General features: G+C 45.3%; 1 protein-coding gene across 1 annotated transcript; it reads left to right on the top strand.

Annotated features, from left to right (window-relative positions):
- The first annotated feature begins 1,216 nt into the window (after positions 1–1,216).
- On the top strand, positions 1,217–25,271 carry RBPJL (recombination signal binding protein for immunoglobulin kappa J region like). The gene is made up of 11 exons (XM_056844874.1): positions 1,217–1,248; positions 3,651–3,812; positions 7,397–7,467; positions 11,052–11,167; positions 15,010–15,184; positions 17,103–17,240; positions 18,661–18,776; positions 20,028–20,168; positions 21,276–21,431; positions 23,028–23,131; positions 24,993–25,271. Exons 1-11 carry the CDS (start codon positions 1,217–1,219, stop codon positions 25,264–25,266), a joined length of 1,485 nt encoding a protein of 494 aa, XP_056700852.1. The 3' UTR covers positions 25,267–25,271.
- Positions 25,272–25,689: the final 418 nt, after the last annotated feature.

Raw genomic sequence — 25,689 nt, 5'->3', positions numbered from 1 at the left:
CTTGCACCAACCAATCAACAGCCTACCACATTTTCACAAGTAGTAATTTCAAAATTGTTTTCAAAGGCAGCTCCATGTATAGCATGTTACAGTAGTCTATCCTTGAAGACTATCATGGAATGGATCAGCATGTCCAGACTAGCAGTATCCATACAAAAAATCAGTTTCCTTGTGATCTCTTACCCATTTACCTTGCTTGACTTTTAACTAATAAGACCCCCAAACTCTTAACTGATTCTGCCAGAATCAGTTTGGAGGAGCCAGAGGGTGTACCTGAACAGGTACAGATGTGTAAAAAGATTTATCACTTCATATGTGAGAACTGGGGCAGAGGAAACTATTCCAAACAGAATATGTTCAGATTAAGGATCAGATGGTCAGAATTTCAGAGATAAAAGGGGCCAAAGAGGAATTTAAATGGACTTGTTTTTCTGTGTGGCTTAAACACACCTAACCTTTGTCTCCAAGGCACCTCCATTGGTTATGACTGAAATTGTAACAAAGCACAATAAGTCTCTTTGTGAGAGGTTCATCATAAAATGTCTCCGTGCCCAAAAATGCTACACTCAGTCTCAGAAAAATTGTTTGTACCTTCAAAAGGCTAAAAAATGTGTAATGCTGCTATTCTAGGGTTGCCAACATTTCAGCTAGCCACTGCCTTTAGCAGCAGCTTGGTGTGCCAACATTAACAGGTGATAATGTTTATCTCCTTGCTTTAAAAACTGCTTTTGGTACAATCCTAAGCAGCTGCTTTTTGGTACAATCCTAAACAGCGGTATGCCCTTATGTACTCTTATGGGTATAACTGCTAGGATTGCACCAAAAATCAGCAGATTAAGTGAAGGTGGGTAGGAATTTCAAAAATGCTCACCTTCCCGTCCATGTGGCATTCAAAAAGGCTATATCAAACCAAGGTGGGGAAATATTGCATCAAAGCATGGGGAAACCCCAAGAGTGAATGTTAAAAAAAAAAAAAGCCAAAACACTTCCAGTTGAATGCCAAACTGGAGCCAAATCCCCATTTGGAAACAACCTGCAAGTGACTATTCAAAGCAGACGACCAGGTCAGGCTAGGTTTTTTCTTTCTTTTTCTTTCCTTCTAGGTAACCCTGTGTGTGTGTGTTAAGTGCTGTCAAGCTCATACACCATCCTTATTACAATATTTTTCCCCATAAGGCCATATTCCTCAAAGATTGATGGCAGCAAGGCTCAAAGCATGTGCTCGAACACAGAGGAAGCCATAGCTAAGTAGGTGCTATATATGCAAAAGGTCCTCAATTCAGTCCCCTTATCTTCACTTAGTGGGTTTTGGACATCAGCCTGGAAAAATCTTCTGCTTGAGACCTTGAAGAACTGTTGTTAGTCCCAGAAGACAGTACTCAGCTAGATGGACCAATGGTCCGACTGAGTGGAACTGTGCACATGTCCAGGGCCGTCTTAACGCATGGGCACGCTGGGCAGTTGCCCAGGGGCCCCATGACCATAAGGGCCCCATGCTAATCTATGTATGTTGTGACATGCTGTCAATGAATAAATAAATACTATACTAAACTATACTTATTTGTTATTGGAAAATGCATATTTAGCATGTGTTTTACTAAAGATAATGAACAATATGAACGTTATTTTGGGTTTGGTTTAAGAATAAATACTGAAATATAATGTAAGAAAAGACTTGTTCATTATGGAAGTACCAATAAATATATATTTAATTGTATCGACCATTTACATTTTTATTCCTGTGAGTGGTTGTGTAGGTCGGGGCCCCAGGGCACTGGTTTGCCTGGGGGCTTATAATGCTGTTAAGACGGCCCTGCACATGTCACAAAGTATGTGCATTCGGCACACATGTGGGGTAATGGGATTGTTTGGTAAGCGTGTACCTCCTGTATACATTCATCATAATCTGTGAAAGAGCTAATATGTGTACATTCCTGCATGCAAAAGGCAGGATCCTCAAACATGTGTATGTATGTGTAGACTGTTCACATTGGTCCTTCGCAGATATGTGATTCTAGCATAGAGTGCAGGCAACCTCTAAAAGACACAGGGAGCACCGCCTGATGATCAGTGTTGCACAAATGCTACAACGCCACGTCTAGTGTGAACCTGAAAATGATGTCACTGGGTTGGTATGACATTCTAGGATTCTAGAGCTAGGGTTGCCAGGTCCCTCTTCACCACCAGCAGGAGGTTTTTTGGGCTGAGCCTAAGGAGGGCGGGGTTTGGGGAGGGGAGGGACTTCAATGCCATAGAGTCCAATTGCCAAAGGGGCCATTTTCTCCAGGTGAACTGATCTCTATCGGCTGGAGATCAGTTGTAATAGCAGGAGATCTCCAGCTAGTACCTGGGGGCTGGCCACCCTAACCAATGCATTGATGTCACTTTCAGGTTCATGCTGGAAGTGACACTGCAGGATAATCTTTGCTGATTTCCCCCCAGTCTTGCTTCCACTGCTCCACAGAGCAGCAGTGGGAGCAGCAGGAGCCAGGGCAGGCATTGTCCCACCATAGCAGATCCAGCAAGGCTACACATAGGGTTGCCAACCTCCAGGTACTAGCTGGAGATCTCCTGCTATTACAACTGATCTCCAGCTGATGGAAATCAGTTCACCTGGAGAAAATTAGCTACACACCAACCACACATAATGGGAGTGTCTGCTACCCACGGTTTTCCTGGTATACATAGTCACCGTTTGTAGGAATAGCGCATATTTTCCAGCTTCAGTATGTGCAAACAGAACAAAACACTGGATTTTTGAGAGAATGCATTTGCACACCCTGAAGTTGTATGTGCATAGAAAAATATGTACAGCCCTATTCACACAAATTGGCGACTGCACTTATTGGGAGTATTGTGAGTAGCATATGTTCCTTTTACATGTTGTTACAGTACCAAAACGGAATTTCTAAAAAGACCTATTTTTTCAATGTGTGTACATTTTTAGTATACTTCAAAACAGCCATGGCATGGACTTTGTATAAAAATCTGGTTCCATTCTCTTTGCTCTCACTCTTGTAAATGATATCGAGTTCCATCTCATGGATGCCTGAACTGATCTTCTCCGTTTTTAACTGAGAACGGCTGTGTTTGGTTCGGGTTGCGGGCTGACACAGTACAGCATTGTACAACACTGTGTGGTCACTGCCGTACAATATCAGTTTCCTGTTGCTCGAAGCAAGGGTTATCACTACCTTGTGTTGTCTGGCAGAGGCTGTGTCCCAACGACAGCTGTGTGGCAGGCAGGAATCGAACAAATGCCCCTCACAGCATCTCCGTGTCGAGGAAAGCCTTGCCTGCTGAATTTTGGCTCATTGGGAAGCTGTTAATTGTACAGTGTTTGTCAGAGTAAAACTGACTCTAGTGTGTTTCACTTGGATATAAGAGAATTGTGGATTTTGCCACTTCTTCAAGGGAGGGCAAACATACCTACTGGAGAGAAACTGGGTGCTCCTAGCAGGCACTGAACACAGGGCCACTTTGGCTGTTGAAAAATTTGTAAGACGGAGACAGACCTATGGTCGAGGACAGCAGTGGTATTCACCATAGCTGGTTTCCCTTCCCCATCTTTCTTAAATTTCCATCTCATACTGTACAACTGGGGACTCTGACTGCTTCGCCCCAACTCATGAGTTTCGGTGGTACACAAGAACATGTGATTCCTCTTATGTTTGCTTCTCATTTAGATCCAACACGGAGCAAATAGACCCTGTCCAAGATGGAGTGCGCCGATACCTTCAGCTTCCATGTGACCGGACTGTGTTAATACTCCACGCAAAGGTTGCTCAGAAATCATACGGCAATGAAAAAAGGTAGGAAGTCTCCTGAACTTGCTGTTTAAACCAGAGCACCACAGAGACCTCTGCAGTATAGAAATAAGTCTGCATGTATACATGTGCATGTTTGTGTGTCCCATAAGAATAGGGTTTTTTGGTCGCCCAGGCATTCCCAGCTCTTCTCCCCTTCCTTACTCTGACCAACGAACTAATTTTCTAGCTGCTGCTTTGTCTGGAAAGCGTGTTGTAGGCGTGGGAAGAACATTCCAGTTCTACCAGAGTGTTGGATGTTTTAATTGAACGAACGAGAGCGCTAAGGATTCTCAGTAACTCCCCCCCCCCCAAAAAAAATCACCACATCTAGTATGGCCTGAACCTCCTCCATAGCCAACCAGCCAAAACTTTCTGGTATTTTTTTCATTGCAACCAAGGACACAGGGAAATGTATTCTAATTCAGGAATTTCATTTGGCCCCGTAATCATTCTATGCGCTCCCCCTCCCAATGTTGCCGCATACCATGCTGAACATGAGAGGCACTGTTTCTCATTTGGCAAATTCTTCTCCCAGCAAGAAAGGAGAGCTTCCCCAGAGACCTGCCTCTGGGATATCCTTTCCTTGTCTGCATGTAGGCGCACCTGTCAGGTGAGAAGCAATACCTTGACTGCTGCTTTTGACCCCAGCTAATTTGGCTCTCTGAATGACTTCCCTGTGAACAGTTCCAGAAAGGGTCACCATGTGGGTCGGTTGCAGCAAAAATAAACAGGAGTCTAGTGGCACCTGAAAGGCTAAAGAAATGTTATTCCCACATAAGCTTTCATGGATTACTTCTTCAGACACTGTGAGCCAATCTTCACATTGCATTCATTTTAAGAAGAGGAAGAAGAGTTGGTTTTTATATGCCGACTTTCTCTACCACTTAAGGGAAACTCAAACCGGCTTACAATCACCTTCCCTTCCCTTCCCCACAACAGACACCCTGTGAGGTAGGTGAGGCTGAGAGAGCGTGACTAGCCCAAGGTCACCCAGCTGGCTTCGTGTGTAGGAGTGGGGAAACAAATCCAGTTAACCAGATTAGCATCCGCCGCTCATGTGGAGGAGTGGGGAATCAAACCCGGTTCTCCAGATCAGACTCTACCGCTCCAAACCACCACTCCTAACCACTACACCAAGCTGGCTCTTCATGTAGGCGGTTATAAATGAAAGCAGGATAAAGGGATCAATAGATGAAGCTTGAACAGATTGAGATATTATGTAGAATTCCGATCTAATCAAGAAAATATAGAGACTATTTAGTAGCTATGCTTGGCTAGTTACTACCAGTAATCAGAGGGGAGTCACAGACTTTATCATAGCCAGATCCTCACAGGTATTGACAATTACACTGGAGTCTACCACAGCCCAGAACCCTCCTTTCCCTTTCCTTCCATTTTTTCCCAAGTGGAAAAAGCTCTTTAAAGGGTGATGCAAACTTCTTTGTTTGTTTGTTTGTTTGTTTGTTTATACAATGCCCTTCTCCCCAGTGGGGACCCAATGCGGCTTACACCATTCTTCTCTCCTGGATTGTAACCTCACAACAACCCTGTGAGGTGAGTTAGGTGGAGAGGTCGTGTCTGACCCAACATCCCCCAGACAGCTTCCATGGCAGAGTGGAGATTTGAATCTGGGGTTCCCTGATCCTAGTCTAACCACTACACCACACTGGCTCTCTAGCTACATCATTTTGAAAGTGGAACTTAGCTTCATATCCCCCCCACACACACATATTGGCTGCAGATGGAGCATCCAAATGGACACTCCACTCGCAGCCACCCCACAGTTCCTCCCATGAACAGGATAAAATTAGGTTTTCCTTTGATCCATCTCTTAGTCGCAGTTATATTGAAACAAAAATCCTGAATTCTGGTTCATCCTGAAGTGAGAGGCAGTGTAAATGCTGGAGTCTCCCTTTTCATTTTTGTTGTTGAAGAATTGTGACAAGAAGTTTGTCAGAAGCTGTGTCCTGGTAGCCTGAAATATTCATAAAGCTGCCGAAATGGCGCCTGGTCAAGGCAGCACATGGGTAGTGATATTAGCACCAGTCAGTTCGTTCTCTCTCTCTCTCTCTCTCTCCTGCAAGCAAAGCTCTTGACCAATTTCACATAATCATCTATTTCCACAAGTGGACATGATAGGAAGCTTCTTGAGCTAATGCTACTGTGACACAAAGTGTTGTAGAAAATGGAAATGTTGTGGATTTGGCAGGACAAAGAGAACTAGCCCTAAACATTCCAGCTAAATCTTAAATAAGCCACAACTACTTTTTCCTCTGTGTATGCTGAGTCCAGGACATTATATCATAACAGATGTGCTGAAAAATACTATTAGTGCATGGGGCTATAAAACCACCCATTCTGATGTTTTGATTACTAACATTTTACATGGTGTTAGTACAGCATGAATCTCAGCCATTCACGTGAGTTTAAAGATGGTGGAAACCCAAATAAAACACAGGAAAACATGTTTCCAAACCTCTGGACCTCCGTTTATTTGTGTTGGTCTATGGATCTGGCTGTGAATATAAACTCTGTGCTCAACCTGTTAGAACTTCCACGTTCCTGGCTGGGGAAAAAGTCACCGTGACAAGTTCTCCTGCTCCAGCAGGAAAGAAACGCAACCTTATTTCCCTATATAATCGCAACCATCTTCCATGGGTCAGGGTTGGTCTGCTCGACTTACAGAGCCCCTGATAGATGTGGCAGTTTCATGCAGACTTCTGGAGCCAGCGGCGGGGGGCGTCAAATAGGTGGCAAGACTTAATCACGGGCGACAGAGTTGCAAGAAGAAACCCTGAAGGAGCTCCTTCAGCACTGTGGTACTAATGTCGCTGTTGATACTGAAACTCCTGTTATCTGCCCCTTTACATTGCCCGGTGGATGGGCTGAGGAAAGCGCAAGGTAAAAGAAGAAATTCGGATATGGCTTCACAACATGAAATTAGGAGAGGGCCCTAGGAGTGTGCAGCTGTCCTCAACAAGAACCAGGGCTTTTTCGGCCCTGGTTTCAGCCTGGTGGAATGCTCTTCCTAGTAACATCAGGGCCCTGCGGGACCTTAGAGTCTTCTGCAGGGCCTGCAAGACAGAGCTATTCCACCAAACCTACCATTGAGGGCAGACACAGGTGTGATCTGTGCTGGCCTCCCTACCCCCCTCCCTCTTTTGTCATCATTGACTCTGCTTCTGAATTGATCTGAGGGGGCCCTGCCTGCTTACTGCTTTTTAGCTGTAGGCTGCCCTAGGCTGCTCTTCAACAAAAAGGTTATAACATTAACTGAATAATATTTATGCTTGAAATCAGAGGATGTGATCTGGAGGGTGGAGTATAAGGGGGGCATGGGGGAACCACTAGCGTGGTTCTATATGTGGATATACAAAGCCTCCTGTGATCAGCTACATGAAGCAGATTCCCGCAGTGGAACAGATTCTCTGATTTCACTTTTCTTTTTCCTGTGCATGATTTTTGCACCAACTTTTGTGTCTTCTATGAAACAATATAGATATATTTATTGCATTAGAAATAACAGAGAAGCTTCCTTTGCTTAATATTTGCTTGGCAGACTAACAAAATATTTTATTTCTTATCAGGTTTTTCTGTCCACCACCTTGTGTTTATCTCATTGGACCAGGCTGGAAACTAACGCAGGAAGAACTGAAAGGTATGGCCAGTTGGAAGCCGTAATAATAGAATTGATATCCTGGATCATTTCCGCCTTTTGCCTGGCATCCAAAGCTCCCAGAAGTCCCAGGCAATGGCTTGGCAACCCTACAATGTGGTTGCAGCATTCACAAATGTATCACATATCCTATATTCGTTTCCTCACAGCGTGTAGTGGTTAAGAGCGGTGGTTTGGAGTGGTGGAGTCTGATCTGGAGAACCGGGTTTGATTCCCCCACTCCTCCATATGAGTGATGAAGGCTAATCTGGTGAACTGGATTTGTTGCCCTGCTCCTACACATGAAGCCATCTGGGTGACCGTGGGCCAGTCACATTCTCTCAGCCCCACCCACCTCACAGGGTGTCTGTTGTGGGGAGGGGAAGGGAAGGTGATTGTAAGCCGGTTTGAGTTTCCCTTAAATGGTAGAGAAAGTCAGCACATAAAAACCAACTCTTCTTCTTCTTCTTCTGGATGGGAAGATACTTTAGTTGCATTGGTATCCTTCTTTTCCTCCAAGGAGCTCAGAGCTGCACATTGAGCCTCATCACTATCTATACAATAGATTTGACAGAGGGTATTTTCGCCCAGGAGGCTCAAAATAGATCTTATTTTATTTATTTATTCACTTATATATTTGATTTTTATCCCACCCCTCTCTGACCAAGGGTTGAATCAGGCCTTTATATTTACATTTACCAGTTAATTGGTTTTAGCGTTACATTCAACAGCCAGCACATGTACCTTCGAACCATTATCTGGACACATCCCTAAACTGGCCTTGTCCATATGTAGGCCTGTCAACCTCCAGATACTGGAGAAAGAAGGAACCTATGCTGAAAATAGTGGAAACTGTACAAAGAGGCAGCACATGGTGCCTCTTTGTACAGTTACAACAACCTCCAGATACTAGCTGGAGATCTCCTGCTATTACAGTTGATCTCCATCCGATAGAGATCAGTTCACCGGGAGAAAATGGCCCCTTTGGCAATTGGATTCTATGGTAATGTCCCTCCCCTTCCCAAACCCCACCCTCCTCAGGCTCCATCCAAAAACCTCCCGCCAGTGGTGAAGAAGGACCTGGCAACCCTATCCATGTGGTGACCATGGCTTTGCTGTATGCCACACTGCCCTACTTCAGCCATCACTATACTTTTCACACTGTGTGACTTACTGTTCTTTGTCTAGTCATGCACATACCCAGTATAGACTTCTTCTGCATAGCCTGTTCCTAGGGTTGTCAACCTGCAGGTGGTCTAATACAAAAAATCACCTGTACTGTACGGTAATAAGTTGGAAAGGAAACAGTACTCTATACGCAAAAATATCAAAAGTGTATTACAATACAGTGAATATGACAGTGAAGTGCAAACGAAAGCTTATAAACAACCTAAACAAAAATAAACATAAACATAAGACATGAAGTTCATCAATTGTGTCCAAATGACTTCTAGAGGGTATAAAATCTCATTTATAGTCCATTGTAACTTGCATGTATCTTGATGCTAAATTTTCCAAAGATCAAGTGATATCTTGATTCCTTGATTTCCATCTTTACCTACCTTCAACAAGCAATCAAGATATCACTTAACCTGCAGGTGATGGCTTGGATTACAACTGATCTCCAGGCGATAAGAGATTAGTTCATCTGGAGAAAATGGCTGCTTTGGAAGATGGACTCTATGGCATTATACCCCATTGAAGTCCCTCCCCTCCCCAAACCCCAACCTCCTCAGACTTCACCCCCAAATCTCCAGGTATTTCTCAGTCTGGAGCTGACAACCCTACCTTCTCCTCTGTGTTAGCCAAAGAGCACCAAACATCTAATACTAGCATAGGAGTGAAGGGGAGATGTGTCCACTTGGGCCAAGAGTTAACTTTGGCCTCTGTTTCCTAGTAAATTACACAGATTAATCACTGCATTGGACACAGAGAAGTCCATCACCTAACTGGTAGCCTAAAAAAACACCACAAAGGCCTGGAGCCATTGGGCTGGGGAACGGGCTGCCAGCTGCAGGAAATGTGTCCAGACCACAGGGAGAGTTTTACAGTCTCATGATTTGCTGACACATGAAGGGACAGAGAGAGGTGAGCAGACAAAGGCTGGCATTGCTTTGGCATGCGAGACGTGAGATTATCCTGTGCTCCTTGAGGACAAAATTACACAAGATGCTAACATTCTGTTTCTGGAACTCCTGGCATGTAATATGGGACATGGAGAACCTGATATAGAATTGGGCCATCGCACTGGGCAAAGGGAGTGTTAACTCTTTCCCCTTGCACCTTTTCCTGGTTGAAAATTTCCCTCCAATTGCTTTAAGTCCTGACAGAGAAAAAGGCAGGCACAATACATATACTTCCCCCACCCCAGGGCCTAAAAGCAGCCTTGGGGGCAATTGGGGGGAGCATAACCCCCCACCATCCCAGTAGAACAGCCACAATCCAGATTGAACCCCCTTTAGATGCTTTTTATGGTGACTGAAATTCCAGCCACAACCTTCCAGCATGATGTATAGCTTATCCCTGTGGGATGTGGGGGTGGGGGGAGCTGGAATGTTGTGATCACTTATGGGACAGTTGCCTCAAGTGTAAGGCTCTTTGGCACTATAAGGCTTTATGACACCCCTCAAGAAGTAGCAGCAGAAGATGCACACGGGACTTGCACGTCTTCTTTTTGCTCTTCTGCCCCAAGACGAGTAAGTGGATTTCCAATTAGCAATGCTTGAACGGTCACCACTTTGTCTTATGGCCCGTTTGCCGGTCACAAACAGAGTAGTTTTTTCGTCAACCAGTTTGGCTGTTTGTAAACAGTTTCATTGGGTTATTTTTCATGTACTCAAGCAGTCCAGTCCAGTCCAGGGCAATCGGCCGTGTTTCATGTGCATTCTCATATAGCTGAATAGGAGTCCTACTTCCTCCAGCACAAAACCTGCTGTCCTTCTATGCCATTTGGCAGTCAATCATATAAATCAACAGCGAGCAAATCAACTAGTCATGCTGCAGTTGAAAATAAACATTGTTTTTTTTAAAAAAAATGACTTGCCACTTGGTGTTTGTTTAGGTCTGTTTTATTGATGTCATTTCTGACATATACATTATTTCACAGCCTTATGGGAGGAGTAGTTCCCCCCTCCCACACTTCATTTAATTGCTTAACCTAACCATCCATGATCCTGGATAGAATCATCTCACCTGTTGCACAGATGCAAAAAAACCCCTGCAAGGCCAGAAAATGAAACTCTACCACCCCAGCTATTGCACACCTTCAAAGCTGTTTGTCAGCTCTTTGAGGTGGACAGGAGAACAGATGAGACGTTTGGTTCATGGATGGTGGCAGTTATGGAATATGATGTATTCACCTATCAATGTGTTTGCTGTGCAGTTCATGGAAGCAGAATACCAATGTCCTCCATAAGCCACATGTGGATAAATGGCTCACACCCCTCCTTTGAGATCCACCCATTAAAGTGGAAATGTGAAAACAGAAAGCAAGAATCAGTTATACTTTCTCTTTCCTTCCTTGGTAATAGCCTGGAGTTCTAAGGCATTACTGTAAATGCCTTCTCTCCTCTCCTTTTCTTTTCCAGCTAAAGATCTGACAGCATCCAGTTCCAAAGTATGTGGGTACATGGGGCTGGATAGTGCGGGCAACAGCCACATGGAATCACAGAAATTAAACTTTGAAGAACAGCCAGATTCCAAGGTAAGCCACATAATGTGACTCTACTCAGCATGGGCATCTATAGACCATGCTCCTATCTCATACTGCATTTTTATGGCAGATCCCAGTGCTCAGCAATTTGTTCATAGCCCCTGGAAAGGATTTTATTTTGAAAAATCCATTCTTTTAAAAACCGCTATTTGGATTTTTAAAAATTAATTCTTATAAAAACTGCTTTTTTTTTTTTTTGCTGTATCCTGAAATTTTCATTTGTTTGTGGTATTCTCCAGCCAAAGTTAAACACTTCAACATCCCATTGAATCCAATGGAAAAGTTAATCCATCTTGAATTCGATACACACGCTTAACCAAATGCTTACATTAGTGGGAATTCGTAGTGATGGTTTTGGGTTGGATTGTGCCCTCCTCTTCCCCTTTTTCTTTGTAGCATTGATGATCCTGAGACCTCACACTGGAATTTCTCAAAAACCTCATAAGGGCAATGCTGGTGGAGATGGAAAGTGGCATCAAGTCATAGCCAACATATAGCAACCCCTCAAGGGATTTTCAAGGCAAGAGATCAACAGAGGTGGTTTGCCATTGTCTTCTGCATAACAACCCTGGACTTCCTTGGGGGTCTCCCATCCAAGTACTAACCAGGGCCAGTCATGCTTGGCTTACAAGATATAACAAGATCAGGCTAGCTTGGGCTAACCAGATCAGGGTAGAAATTTTGCATTGCATTGCATGGGAGAAACTGTTTTTCTAGCAGCTGGTGCTGAAACAAACCAAACCAAACACAGCCCTGAGATCAGCCAGCAAAGGAAAGTGCAGAACATTGTTTGCATTGCAGTTTTGTGGTGAGTACCGAAGCAAGATGTAGCCTCTGAATCGTGCAGACAAGGAAAAAGGGCACAATGAGAATGGTTGGTGCCAAGCCACAGTCCCCAATCCAGCTGGTGACGTTGTGCACAAAAGCCTATGTTGTGCTTGAAGTGAAAGGGTGGATCCTGAAACACACTTTCCATATGTGTTCTTTGGCAGTGTGTCTGACGTGACCAGCCAATATATATATAGAAAGTAGTACAGAGTGGCAGGGATCAGAGAATACATGCACACTGCCATCCAAAGGCTCATATAACCCAGTCAATGTGATCCCCTTATAGGACTGCATAGTGTGGGTAAGGATTCACCTTTCCCTTCCAGGAATAATATACTTATCTGCTATCTATCTTATGGTGCAATCTTGGCAGGTTTACTTAGAAGAAAGTCCTACTGTATTCAGTGGGCTTACTCCCAAATAAATGCACCTACTCCCAAACATTCCACTGTCTTGTCGAAGGCTTTCATGGTCAGAGTTCATTGGTTCTCGTAGGTTATCCGGGCTGTGTAACCGTGGTCTTGTTTTTTTCCAAGACCACGGTTACACAGCCCGGATAACCTACAAGAACCAATTCCACTGTCTGTCTACTGCGTGTGGCTATCATGTGCTTCCTGCTAGTCATGCACATCACCTTGTTGTGCATGGCTATCTCTAAATACCGGGGCTGAAAAAGATATGGGGTCAACTCCCACAAACTGTGATATCACTGGAAGGGCCCAACAAAGATTTACAATCATCCCTGTTTTGACTCTGAGTAAACAACCAATATGACAGCCACACAGTCTTTGCCAAGGGGCAGCTAAAGACCAGAGCTTGGTGTGGGGCATGCAAGTCCCTAAGGAAATCAGCCAGTGCCTTGAACAGGAAGAGGCAACACCCATCTGACATTGTAAACCTCCAGTGGTTTGATGGAAGGAAGATTCCTCATGGCCCAAGGCCATATTGCTCTAAAATGCCTTTGATCTCAGCCTTGGATTGCTTGAATGTCCTTTACATTTGAGTAATGGAAACTTAGAGGAAGCCTGTCCCTAGTCAGGCGGTCTGCCCTTGGATGAAGTCTAGTCTAGCATTATGCCACATGCTGGCAAAAGGCACACAGACATCGATACCAGATGAAATCGAGACGAGTGTTCAAAACTTCATTACAGGAGCCTCCCAACAGATGGAGGAGAGGCAATTCCCTACGCGTAGCAACGGCCAGCAGCTTAGTTCATTTGACCGTCTGCAGAGTAAGGAGAACACAGCTTAGATTTTGGTGTTGCAGCAACAGAATCAATAAAGGCCACTTCACTCCTGATCGTTGCCTCTGTATAGCCTGTGAAATGGCCCTAAGTCATTGGGCTGGATCCAGTAGATCCACAGATGCAAAGATTGTGGATCTTTCCTGCATTCCCCTCCCCCCAGCTGCCTTTTGCAATCCTGAGAAAGTTTATTCCTGGGATTGCAGGACCCTTGAGGACTAATAGCCTCGCGGGGTCGGTGGGGTGCGGTAGAAGGGGGTGAAATCACTCTCTTCTTCCTCTTCCGTCAGTAGAGCTCTGTGAGAAAGGAGGTCAATTTCGGTCCACTTCCACTCCCCAATGCAGTCTCCCAGCCAGCATGGGTATCACAGCTCCCACAGCCTCAGGAATAAACTTTCCCAGGGTCAGAAATGACTGCTGGGGGAGGGGAGCAGAGGAAAGATCCACAACTGCCGGCTCCTTCTGCCGATGGACCCCTGGATCCAACCCATTGTTTATCTTGTCCAGTTAGAAAGAAGTCACCTGGTTTCCTGTACTGAACCTGGCAGAAGTTGGGTTTTCACTTGGAGAAGCCACTCAAATTTCTTCTGATTCCCAACTAACAGTCAATGACACGCAGCTTCTCAGTTATCCCCTGCCATCGACTTCAGCACCCTTCCCACAAATCACGGTTTCCAATTCTGCACCATCAACATGCATTGCCACATGGCAGCCAGAAAAAGTCAGCCTTTAGGGTCTTCAAAGAAACCCATCTGTCCATCCACACTTGGTACTCTCTGCGACTGGAGACCTGCCAGGGATTACACGCCTTGCTGATGAACAATGATGTCACCGGTTGCCGAGCAGAAGTGCCTTCTTTTATTGGCAGATAAGTGGCGAAAGAAAACCCAAAGATCAAGAGAGGCAGTGATAACTTGGCACCTTCTTGTAGAACAAAAGTGTCTACAGCATTATCTCCAACCTCAGAAGAATGCGGCGACCAGAGGAGGGCCAGAAAGGCTACAGAGAGGACCTTTGTATTCACTACGCTTGACTCATTGTGAAAGCAAAGGGTATCCGGGACAGAGGGAGTGCCAAGATGACTGGGAACTGTAAACCTAGGAACTTTCTTATGTTGTGCAGCATAAATTGTGCGTGAACATTGATTTCCATTTAGATATCCCCAACCCCAAAGTAAATAAAGCCTTCACTGTCATTGAGTTCTTCATTCCACCTGTAATAACATCTCTAATCACATTCCCCTTTACATGAACCTCAAAGAGCTTTGAATGGGGAGCATTATGCACTCCAGTGGGAGCAGTTTTGTCCCATATTTCATACTTATTGGTTGTAAGCTGGGCCAATCCATTGCAGTTCACGCTGATTCCCTGTGAAGGTCAATTTGTTTTCAGTTCAATTAAATGATGCCTTGCAATCTTATTTCTCAGTAGAAGGAGGTGATTCCCTCCCCCTTGTATCTTGTTAAAAAAAAAATCATTGCTACCTTGTTTCAGGGTGGAATGATGTCTAACCAGACCAAGTGGTTTGTAATTTAACTAACATAGTTAATTAGAATCACAATAAAAACAGATCCAACATCAAACTATCTTCAGCTAAATCAGTAGACCAGTCAAAATCCCTGTCAAAGTTTCTGCACAAAAACTACTTCTGTGGCCCACCTAAAATTAAATAGAGACGAACAACTTAATTTTGCCTCCATGCCTTCAAACAGTAATGCCTCAGCATAATTTCTCCCTCACAGAAGTTCTCCCTTGAATGCAGGAATTCGGCTGTGCCAAAACTCTGTACATTTCAGACTCTGACAAGAGGAAACACTTCCGGCTGGTCTTAAAGTTGTTCTTCGGCAATGGCCAGGAGATTGGCACTTTCCACAGCAAGCTGATCAAAGTGATCTCCAAGCCCTCACAGAAGAAACAGTCCTTGAAAAACACGGAGTGTGAGTGTTGCTGGGTTGCTGAGTCCTAGTGAAGGGGGGGGTGTTGGGTCTTTTTTGAGGCAGCCTTCTATCCTACAGAGAAATATGGAAAGAGTGGTAGCATAAAATGAGTCCAGTGGCACCTTAGAGTAGGGGTGTCGAATTCATTTGTTACGAGGGCTGGGTATGACATAAATGTCACTTGGTCGAGCTGGGCCGTGCCTTGCCAGACCTGATTGGGAGTGGGGTGGTGGTGGATGCCTCAAGCTGTGAGCCCACAGTGTGCTTGCCAACCCAGACTGGAACTGGAGGGGGTGGCTGCCTTGGCTGGCTCATGGGCTGTATAAGAGCTCTTAAGGAGCCGTATCTGGCCCCCGAGCCACATGTTTGACACCCCGCAGTCTCACACAGTTTATTTCCATATAAGCTTTTGTAAGTCAGAGCTCAGTTCACCTAATGCCTGAGATGTACATCCATCAGGCCGATTTATATACAAAACAGAAAGGGGAGGGGGTTAAAAAGAGAGTATGATTCAAAACTAGAACCATTCCAAACAGTAATGAATTCACCCAGAGAGGGTGTGAGACGCTCCCCAACTAATATGAGGTGGTGGAAGGCGCCGTCAAGTCGCAGCTGACTTATGGTGACTCCCCATAAGGTTTTCAAGGCAAGAGACAAACAGAGGTGGTTTGTCATTGCCTGCCTCTGTGAAGCAACCTGAGACTTCCTTGGTGGTCTCCCTTCCAAGCACTGACCAGGGCCCACCATGCTTAACTTCCAAGATCTGATGAGATCATGGGTGAGTTAGGAATCCCAGGTTCCCATTAGGCCCTGGGGGTATATCGTAGATGGTCATTGAGCTCTAGGATAAGAATGGCTAAAAGCAAGAGGGGATAAGGGAATCACTGTGGGGTCAAATGGAGGACAGAAAAACGGGGCTGCAGAACAGGGGCTTCTGCCATGACTCCCCTTCATCTAAGAGCAAGACTTCACACGATGGTGAGGCTCTGTGACCAAATCCCCAAACATGTAATTCACCTGCAAAAGAGCAGCCAAGGAAAGGCCAGTGTGATTAAGGCTGCAGCACTGAGGAAGGAGGGATTAAACTTTCATCTCCCTGCACCGTTTCCCCAGTCAGAAATGCTGCCCACAATCCAGGCTGTTTTAGGCGAGGTTCATAAGGTTCCCAGGAGGCCTCATATCTAGGTACTGGCCGGACCCAGACTGGCTTAGCTCTGAGTATAAGGTTGGTGCCTTCCAACCACATACTGGGACCCTACTTGCTTCCTATGTTAGTCACATTACGGACAAGTCTGTTATGGAAAGTCTTCCATGTGAAGGATTTTCTATGCTCCGGCTCTCAAACTGCACTGTGGGTTTTCAGAACATCCACATGATGTTGTCCTCTTCTCACGGGCCTTCCATGGATTCCCCTCCCTTTCCTCTTTGTTCTGATGTTTCCAAAAACGTCAGAGTCAAAGTGGATTAGCCCACATGTGGATGAGAAGGTGTAGATTTCTGTGCTTTACAACCCACATTTGATGTCCCTCTCTGTCCATTTCCACTCACATCTGTCATTCCTCTCCAGCTGCAGGAGGGATTTTTGATGCTATAGCAATATATCAACTACAGATTTTTTTTTTTTTAAAGCTGCAGAGGTTGGACGACAGGCATGGGTGGGGGAACTGAATCAGGCCAGTTGGGTGCTCCAATGCTGCCTCTGTATTTGCAGTGGAAATGAGTCCACAACCGGGACGTAGAAGCAACAGCAGTTGTAATATTTCAGTAACATATTGATGTGGAGCAGCAAGACTCAAATTTATATTCCTGCCAATGCCAGTTTTATTTTAATGTGCATTACACAATAATGCAACCCCCCAAAGGTGCTTCTTGGGGTTGCGTCACTGATGTCTCCTTCTTTCCTCCCCCCCCCCCACAGTGTGTATTTCATCTGGATCCAAGGTCTCCCTCTTCAACCGCCTGCGCTCCCAAACGGTCAGCACCCGCTATCTTTCCGTGGAGGGCGGTGCCTTCACTGCAAGTGCCAGGCAGTGGGCAGCATTTACGCTTCATCTGGGTGAGGCTTGTGATGTGCATGTTCGTTTCTAATCCTTCATGCGGGGACGTTCAGAAGGCTGCCCCTGACCAGGCGCTGGCAAGGCTGAACCTAGGGAACCGTGCCCACGAGTGGGTGGCAGTCTCCGAAAGCAAAGAGAGTGTTTAATGGCGGGGTTCAGAGATGGTCAAAATAACGTTAACATCTTTTACCAGGTCACTGTTGAAAGTTAAAAACTTTAAATGAGCCTGAGATAAAGTGCACCAGAAAATCAAATGTATGAAGTTTTCTACAGGGGATGAACATAATATAAAGAAACATAGTTAACTGTGATTAATAGACTTTAGTCTACTGCTTCTTGGAAATGGCATCAATTTGGGTTTTTTGTTTTGTTTACTTATGTGGCCTCCTTGAGTTGTTGATTTGGATATGTGTCCCTCTTGTAATTGCTATTTTCCTTGTAAATAAATTACTTTAAATAGAGTGGGTGGCAACAGGGATTGAATGTGCCTCGTCATGTCTACCCACTACAGCAGAAATAAGTTTGAAATGCAAAATAAAGATCCAACATGGTTGTGACACTTGCACATTACAAAATACCATATGCAAACCAAGATAAGTTATTCAGATGGGCCCAGCTGGCATAGTTTTGACACTAAATCCAGTTTTGGTGCAGAATTTTGGTTGACTGGGCACAATATTTTTATTTTTCCTTTCACAATTTGTAAACTTCCTGGAGGCATCTAGCTGACCACTCTTGCAAAAAGAATGTGAAATTAACTGAAACTTAGGCATGATCCAGTAAAGTAGTTTTACAAGGAGTGAACTAAGGCTACGAGACAGGGGCTAATCCAGTGTCAGCCATGGCTCAGGGCCACAATACACATTACATGTTACATGAGTTGGGCACAGGTGCCCAACCGGATTCTCAATCACATGTTCACATGGGGACCAATCTTTAAAAACCTCTCAATTTCTCCACACAGCTCAAAATGCTGTGAGGGGGAAGGAGAGACTTCTGGCTTCCTTCCCACACTGTTTTCACCAGCGGAAATAGCCTCAGGGGTGGGGGCTAATTGTCCCATCCTTGGGTTCCACATGCCCTAGGATGGCTATGTGGAGCCTGGGGAAACAGCTTCCAGTGGCCATTTCCACTGGTGAAAGCACCACTGGAGGGAAGCCTGTAGTCCCTCCTGCAGTGTTTGCAGCCATGTGAAACAACAGAGAGATTTTAAGAGGTTAGTCCCAGGGTGAATGAGTGACTGAGAGACAGGTTAAGCACCCCTGAACTGATTCGTGTCATACGTAAGATGTATTTTGGTCCTAAAGCAGAGTTTGGTTCCTATTCCATCAAAATGTCTTATTTTCCAACATTACAGTCAACCCCACATCCTGCTCATTGCTTTCAGCCTTTGTCTTTTTCTATCCATTTTGTCTTAAGCAAATGAATGTTGTTCCCAGCCCCGGAGTGAGTTCCCCCTCCGAGAAGGCTACATTCGCTATGGATCCGTAGTCCGTCTCGTTTGCACAACCACAGGTGTTGCACTGCCCCCTTTGGTAAGTCTCAGCTGTCAATCAAAATGTGGATCATAGAGTTGTCTAATTGGTTTGTTTGTTTATATAAAATAAATATGGAAATGCTCACCTTGCTGCTGAGCATCTCAGTCCTCAACATGGGTGCCAACAATATACAAACAATCTGATAAAACAAACGTTAAAAGAACAGATGGTGGAAAGGGCCATCAAGTCACAGCCAATTTATGGCAACACCGTAGGATCTTCAAGGCAAGAGAAGTTCTGAGGTGGTTTGCCATTGTCTGCCTCTGCGTCATGACTTGGGCCTCCTTGGTGGTCTCCCATCCAAATACTAACCAAATACTAACCCTGCTTAGCTTCCAAGACCTGACATTGGGCTAGCCTGGGCCATCCAGGTTAGGGTAAAACTACAGATAGGAAAGTATTAAAAGCCAATGTAAAAATGCCTTATGCACCCACCAGCATGTTATTCCCCCTTTGTTCAGGCTCAGTCTGCTCCCAAAACTCTCTGAAATAACTCCAGAAAGCCAAGAGGGTTGGAGTACTCTCCCTCACACCTGGACCACTTCTGGGATGTTGCATGAACCCTGAAGTTTGGTGAAGATTGGGTCAGGGGTCCAATTTTATGGGGTCCTGAACAGGTTGACCCCCTCCTCCTCCATAGAAAAGTATTGTAAACTTTACCATGCTTTTCTATGGAGGGGGCACGACCCCTTTGGGACCCCATATAATTGGGCCCCATGACCCAATCTTCATCAAACTTCAGGGTTCATGCAAGGAGAGTCCCTTGAAGCTACCCTGAAAATTTGGGACCTCCAAAAATGCCTCCCCCAGAGCTCATTAAAAATTCCCATAGGGAAAAGCCTGGGGAAAGCCAAAAAAAAGCCCAATACCTATTCGGCTGATTCGGCGATCGTCTATCCGTCTTCGGCTTGATTCCCTTTAAAATTCGGGTTAAATTAAACCCGAAAGAAGCCGAAAAGGCCTTTTCTGGGTTAATTTTCAGTTTGGGTTTATCGATACGCACAGCCCTAATCCTGACACTTTAGTACAGCTGTGTGGTTAGAAATCTCCATCTTCAGAAGATCATGTTCTTCTGGTGACATTATTAGTGAATCCAAAAGTGTGTGGGGGGAATCACTTCTGTGAGTGAAAACAAGGGACAGAGTTCTTAGAAATGCTTTGCAGCTTCTGAGGTCGAATGGAGTCTTTCCCCCCTCCTCCCCTGCCCCCCCCACAGCTGCTAGCCCATCTCTGTGTCCGTCTCCCCAGATCATTCGCAAAGTTGCTAAGCAGTCCGTGCTGATGGATGTGGACGAGCCCATCTCCCAGCTGCACAAATGTGCTTTCCAGCTCTACGGCAGTGATGGGATGTACCTGTGCCTCTCCACAGAGAAAGTGATCCAGTTCCAGGTAACAGGTTGTTCAGAGAAAAAAACCAGTAATCAAATGTCACAGGTCATCGTCTTTTATACCGGCGCATCGAAAGATATTATGATTGGTAACAGACAGGCCCATCCCACCAATTAGGTGGACCTGGACTGGGGTCCCCAACTGTTTTGAGCCTGCGGGCACCTTTGGAAGTCTGACACAGTGTGGTGGGAGCAGCTATACGGCTTCCACAAAATGGCTGCCCCAAGAGGCAGAGCCAGGCACAAAATGGCTGCAGCAGCTTACCTCCAGTCACACAGTGAAGATCTTTGTGCTGTGGTGGCAGCTGCAGCCAAAGCAATGTCTTTGAATATATGCACAGCCAATCAAATCTCCAGTGGCCAATCAGCAGTGTTGCTGAGCATAAGACCCACCTGGCCCTGCCCACTTTCCAAAAACTATCAGCGGGCACCAGGAAAGGTGTTGGTGAGCACCAGGGCACCCACAGGCACCAAGTTGGGGACCCGTGACCTAGACAATTGTCTAGGGTGCTAGAGGGGTGGCAAATGGCACACTGGCAACCCTGAGCAGCGTCTCCAACCCTAGTGTTGCCACCCAGATTCATGCTGGTGGGGGCCTGCTTGCCTAGCACGCCTTCCCCACCCCACTCCCAACTCCTCCTCCTGCCCCATGAAGGAGGGAGGGAGGAAGAGCTGGCCAGATCTGCCACCATCCGACCCCTCACCTGCCCGGCTTTCAGGGCAGCAGCCGGTGGTTGCTTCTTCTTCCTGTGCAGTTCATTTATACCCCATTTTTTCTCCCCAGTGGGGACCCAAAGTAGCTTACAACGTTGTTCTCCCCTCCTCCACTTCAGTCTTACAACAACATCCCTGTGAGGTAGGTTAGACTGAGGATGCATGACTGGCCCAAGATCACCCAACAAGCTTCCGTGGCAGAGTGGAAACTTGAATCTGGCTCTCCCAGATCGAATGAAACTATGCTTGCGTGTCCCATCTTGTCCACCCATCTTCCCTTCCCAGTTTGTTATCACAATATTTCTAGGAATCAGTAACCAGACAGCTCAGGCAACATAGATCAGGGCTCAGCTCACCACCCCATCTTTTAATGCCCTGGCGTGTTTTGATTCAGGCATCTCCGTGTCCCAGAGAAGCCAACCGGGAGCTGCTGAATGACAGCTCCTGCTGGACCATCATTGGGACAGAGACCGTGGAATATACATTCAGTGACAGCCTGAACTGCATTCGAGACCCCGTGAGCCCAGCCCCTCTCATAACTGTCCTAGAGGTATGTTAAAAAAAAATTCCATCCTCTGTCTGCTTGCTTGGTGAGAAACTTGAGCAAAAAAATGTTGGTTGACCAAGTTTAATTAAAAACAGGGAGTTGAAATTCCACTTGGCGTTCCTTACTCTTGCTGCCTCTAAACTCTTAAGGACATAATACATCAACCTGCCTTACACTGATTCAGACCGTTGGTCTATCAAGTTCACTACTGTCTATTCTGACTGGCAGTGGCTCTCCAGGGTGTCAGACAGAGAAGTCTTTCACATCACCTGTTATCTGGTCCTTTTCACTGGAGATGCCAGGGACTGAACCTGGGACCTTCTGGATGCAAAACAGATGGTCTACCACCAAGCTATAGCCATGCTGCACAGCCCCTCCCTGTACATTTGGAACTAATTTGACTCTGGCACCGACCCTCACAGAATTTGGGCATTATAGTTTTACGAGGATGTAGTTCTTTGCTAAAGCAAAGCAGCTGTTTTCTCCAGGAGAACTGGTCTCTGTATCCTGGAGATCAGTTGCAATTCCAGGAACTCTCCAGGCCTCACCTGAAGGTTGGCAAAGCTATTCTAAATCCATCGAAGGCTTAGAAGGGTGTAACTCTGCTTAGAAATGCATTGTCAGACACCAAGTGGTTTGAAAATGTAGCACAGATGAATGTCCTATTCAGAGACCTAACTCCTCCTTCCTGCCTCTTTCATCACCCTAGAGCAGTATGAACATACAGATTTATACATTATTTTTGGAAACAAACTAACCCTGCATTGCCTTAATGAAATTGCTAGCAGCTTTTCTAGACCAGATACTTCAGATTTTTTTAAAACCCTGGAACTGCTAGGGAATAAACCTGGAACCATCAGTTTGCAAAACACATTACAAGGAACTGTTTAGCTTGGAAAGAAGGTGGTTCAGGGAAGACATGATAGAGGTCTATAAAATTATGCACGGTATGGAGAGGGTGGACAGGGAAAAGCTTTTCTCCCTCTCTCATAATACCAGAATGTGGGGTCATCTGCTGAAGCTGGAGGCTGAGAGATTCAAAATAGATAAAAATAAGTATTTCTTCCCACAACACATAGTTAAATGGTGAAACTCCCTGCCCCAGAATGTGGTGATGGCTGCCAATGTGGAAGGCTTTAAGAGGGGAGTGGACATGTTCATGGAGGAGAGACTATTCATGGCTATTAGTAAAAATGGATGCTAGTCATGATACATACCTGTTTTCTCCAGGATCAGAGGAGCATGCCCATTATATTATATCAGGTGCTGTGAAACACAGGCAGGATGGTGCTGCTGCAATCGTCTTGTTTGTGAACTTCCTAGAAGCACCTGATGAACAGACTGCTGGACTTGATGGGCCTTGGTCTGATCCAGCATGGCCTGCCTTAAGTTCTTAAGGGGTATGGTCCTTCTCATGCCTAGCCAAATTTAACTACCAGCAGGCCAGGAAGCTCTCCAAAAAGCGATGTCTCTGCACTTGCTTTAATGTCAGAAGATACAGGTTTGGGAGGAGGGAGAGAGAGAAGGGTCTGTGTTTCGCTACTTGCATGAGGTGCTTTGCGTAACTCTCTCCCTTGTGGTTGGGTCTGCTCCTCACAGCTGACAGGTGGAGGAGATGTGGCAATGCTGGAGGTGCAGGGCGAATGCTTCCACGAAAACCTGAAGGTTTGGTTTGGAGATGTGGAAGCTGAAACTATGTACAGGTAAGGAAGAGAGACAGTCTGTAGCGAACACAAGGTATGTTACACACAGGCAGTTTCACAGCCAGTGTTCTTTGGGAGGGCTGCCACACCATCCCTTCTTGCATGATAACAGGAGGGATCAGCCAGATTGCTGGAGAAATGAATGAGTTACACTGTCAGTTGTTGGGCCACATGAGAAAGGGAGTGGGAACAGTTGGGGCTTATGATAAACTGCACCATCTGATGGGAAGCAGTATTCTTCTCTGTCTCAGTGGTAGGGTAGGTGTTTGAGCCACACTGGAGGCAAGTAGACCAACAGAGTTGTTGTGGTGTCTGTGAATGCTGATGTGGCAAATATTCGGTCAGTCTCCTAATCAGAAATGTAGTCTCTACATGTGAACATTTGAGGCTGCCTTATCCTGAGTCAAACCTGAGTTTATCATGGTATCCTGAGTTTATCATGGTTGTTGTTGTCTGTTCTGACTGGCAGCAGCTCTCCAAGGGCTCATGCAGAGGTCTCTCTGGTTACCTAGTACATTATCCTTTTAACTGGAAGTGCCAAGGATTGAACCTGGGGCCTTCTGCATGTAAAGCAGTTGCTCTACCACTGAGCCACAGATCTATCTCTAATTTTGAAATAAAGTTGCCAAAGGTGGTTTTCCCTCACACTGTTGTTTTATATCTCGCTGAAGAACTCAGAATGACATACCAGGGATTGTCCCATTTTGTCCCTCACAACAGTCCTGAGGAATAGACTGAGCGATAGTTTATTTATTTGAAACATTTTAGGCTGCCTTTCCACCCAATAGGGTCCCCAAGGCAGCAAACATCAAAACATTAAAACATTTCTGCATTAAAACAGTATTTAAGATAAAGTATGTATAAAAAATCAAGCAATTCAATAATAATAATAATAATAATAATAATAATAATAATAATAATAATAATAATAATAATAAATACCCCACCCTCCTCAGCGGAGCCAGGCTCAGAGCTGCTAACATCATGTATATAATAGTACAAATTTTAAATAAAATTAAAATCAAGATTAAAGTCAATACAATACATTTTAATATAGATGGCACCATTTACCTCGGGGAGGATGTTTCTGGCAGCCATGACCCATGATAACAATAAAAGGGCCAACAGTGCAAAGATACCAATAAAACTTATAAACACAAACCCACAAAACACAACCAGGAGGAAGGCCAATAACAGTTAGTGGGGGGACGACACCAAACCAAACAAAAAAGTGCTCCCCTGCTGGTAGAAACAACAGAGGGAGACCGGCCCTGGGGACGGAGTTCCCACGTTTTGCCGCCATAACCATGAAGGCCCTTCATTTGGAAGGGAAGGTTATAGTGGAGCTCTCCATGCACGCTAGAGCCATGGCTCCAGAATACAGGCTTTTTCTTATTGAGGTCAATCAGAACTGGTATCTCCACTAAAAGGACCTTGCATAGCCAATGGTGCATAGAACAGGTAAGAAATATCAATGTAAACAGCTCCTGTTCCACCCTATCCTCTGCACAGTATCCTGCTGGCAGCCAGTGCTTTCACCTAAGGCGAAGCACACCGAAGCCTGGGAACTGTAGTTCAGTAACGGAGAACCTTTAAAAGACAACTCCCAGACAAAGTGGTACAAAACTGATCTTAGTCTGAAGTGCTGCCCTGCCACGGGGCACTGGACAAAATTGCTCCCTGCATAGATATTTCAGAGATAGTGCATAACCAAAAGTAGTGCATAACTCAAGCAAGCTCCTGCACGAATTCAGATGTTAAAACTCTTGCCGTTCATTTCTATAATATGAATGGGTTCTGATCTAATGAAAACTAAAGACATTTTTTTAAAAAACCTTCCTCTGTTCTGCATTTTTCCCAGGAGTCCCAAGTCCTTGGTATGTGTTGTGCCTGATGTTTCTGCATTTAGCCGTGACTGGAGGTGGTTGAGATACCCAATCACCGTGCCTCTCTTGCTCCTAAGGAACGATGGTCTGATCCATTCCAGCACTTTCAGCTTCACATATACGCCAGAGCAGAATTTCTTCACGGGGCAACCCGTTTTGCAGGAGATGGCGCAGGATTCCGACAGCTTGCTTGACACCATCCACCAGGAGTTCACCAGGACCAACTTCCATCTCTTCATGCAAAGCTAGAGCCAGAACTGTATGTGATTCTGTGAGTGCGCTGGAGGGGGGAATGCAGAAAGTGGTAATGGGCACAGAATTCAGCTTCCTGGAATCATTCATTTGTTTCTTAAGAAACAACAACAAGATTTGTGTATAAGAGTGTAGCCATGCTAGCTGCAATCCAAGAAGTGAGATAGGTAACTCATTAAGCTTTCAGTGGGCAGGGGTGGGGTTTCAGGGCCCTTGCCCTGCTGGTGATTAGCCAAATCAGGCTCTATTATGCAATGAAACAAAAAAAAATGCAGGATAAATTATATACAATACAATAAATCAAGCACCTTTCTTCAGTTTGTACCAGGAGGCAGGATCCACCAATGGCCAGTTCACAAATTGGTGTAGTGGTTAAGAGCTTGGTGTAGTGGTTAAGAGCTTGGTGTAGTGGTTAAGAGC

The sequence above is a fragment of the Euleptes europaea genome, chromosome 2 (genome assembly GCF_029931775.1).
Source record: "Euleptes europaea isolate rEulEur1 chromosome 2, rEulEur1.hap1, whole genome shotgun sequence".
Lineage (NCBI taxonomy): Eukaryota > Metazoa > Chordata > Lepidosauria > Squamata > Sphaerodactylidae > Euleptes > Euleptes europaea.
Note: the sequence above shows the minus strand (reverse complement) of the source record. Positions and strands in the feature narration are given on the sequence as shown.

What these genes read in the sequence shown, in the direction of transcription:
- RBPJL (XM_056844874.1), top strand. Translation starts at nt 1,217, where the DNA reads ATGTGCTCGAACACAGAGGAAGCCATAGCTAA. An exon ending in TCATACGGCAATGAAAAAAG is followed by an intron (nt 3,813 to 7,396) that starts GTAGGAAGTCTC and finishes ATTTCTTATCAG; the next exon opens with GTTTTTCTGTCCACCACCTT. An exon ending in GAAGCTGAAACTATGTACAG is followed by an intron (nt 23,132 to 24,992) that starts GTAAGGAAGAGA and finishes CATTTTTCCCAG; the next exon opens with GAGTCCCAAGTCCTTGGTAT.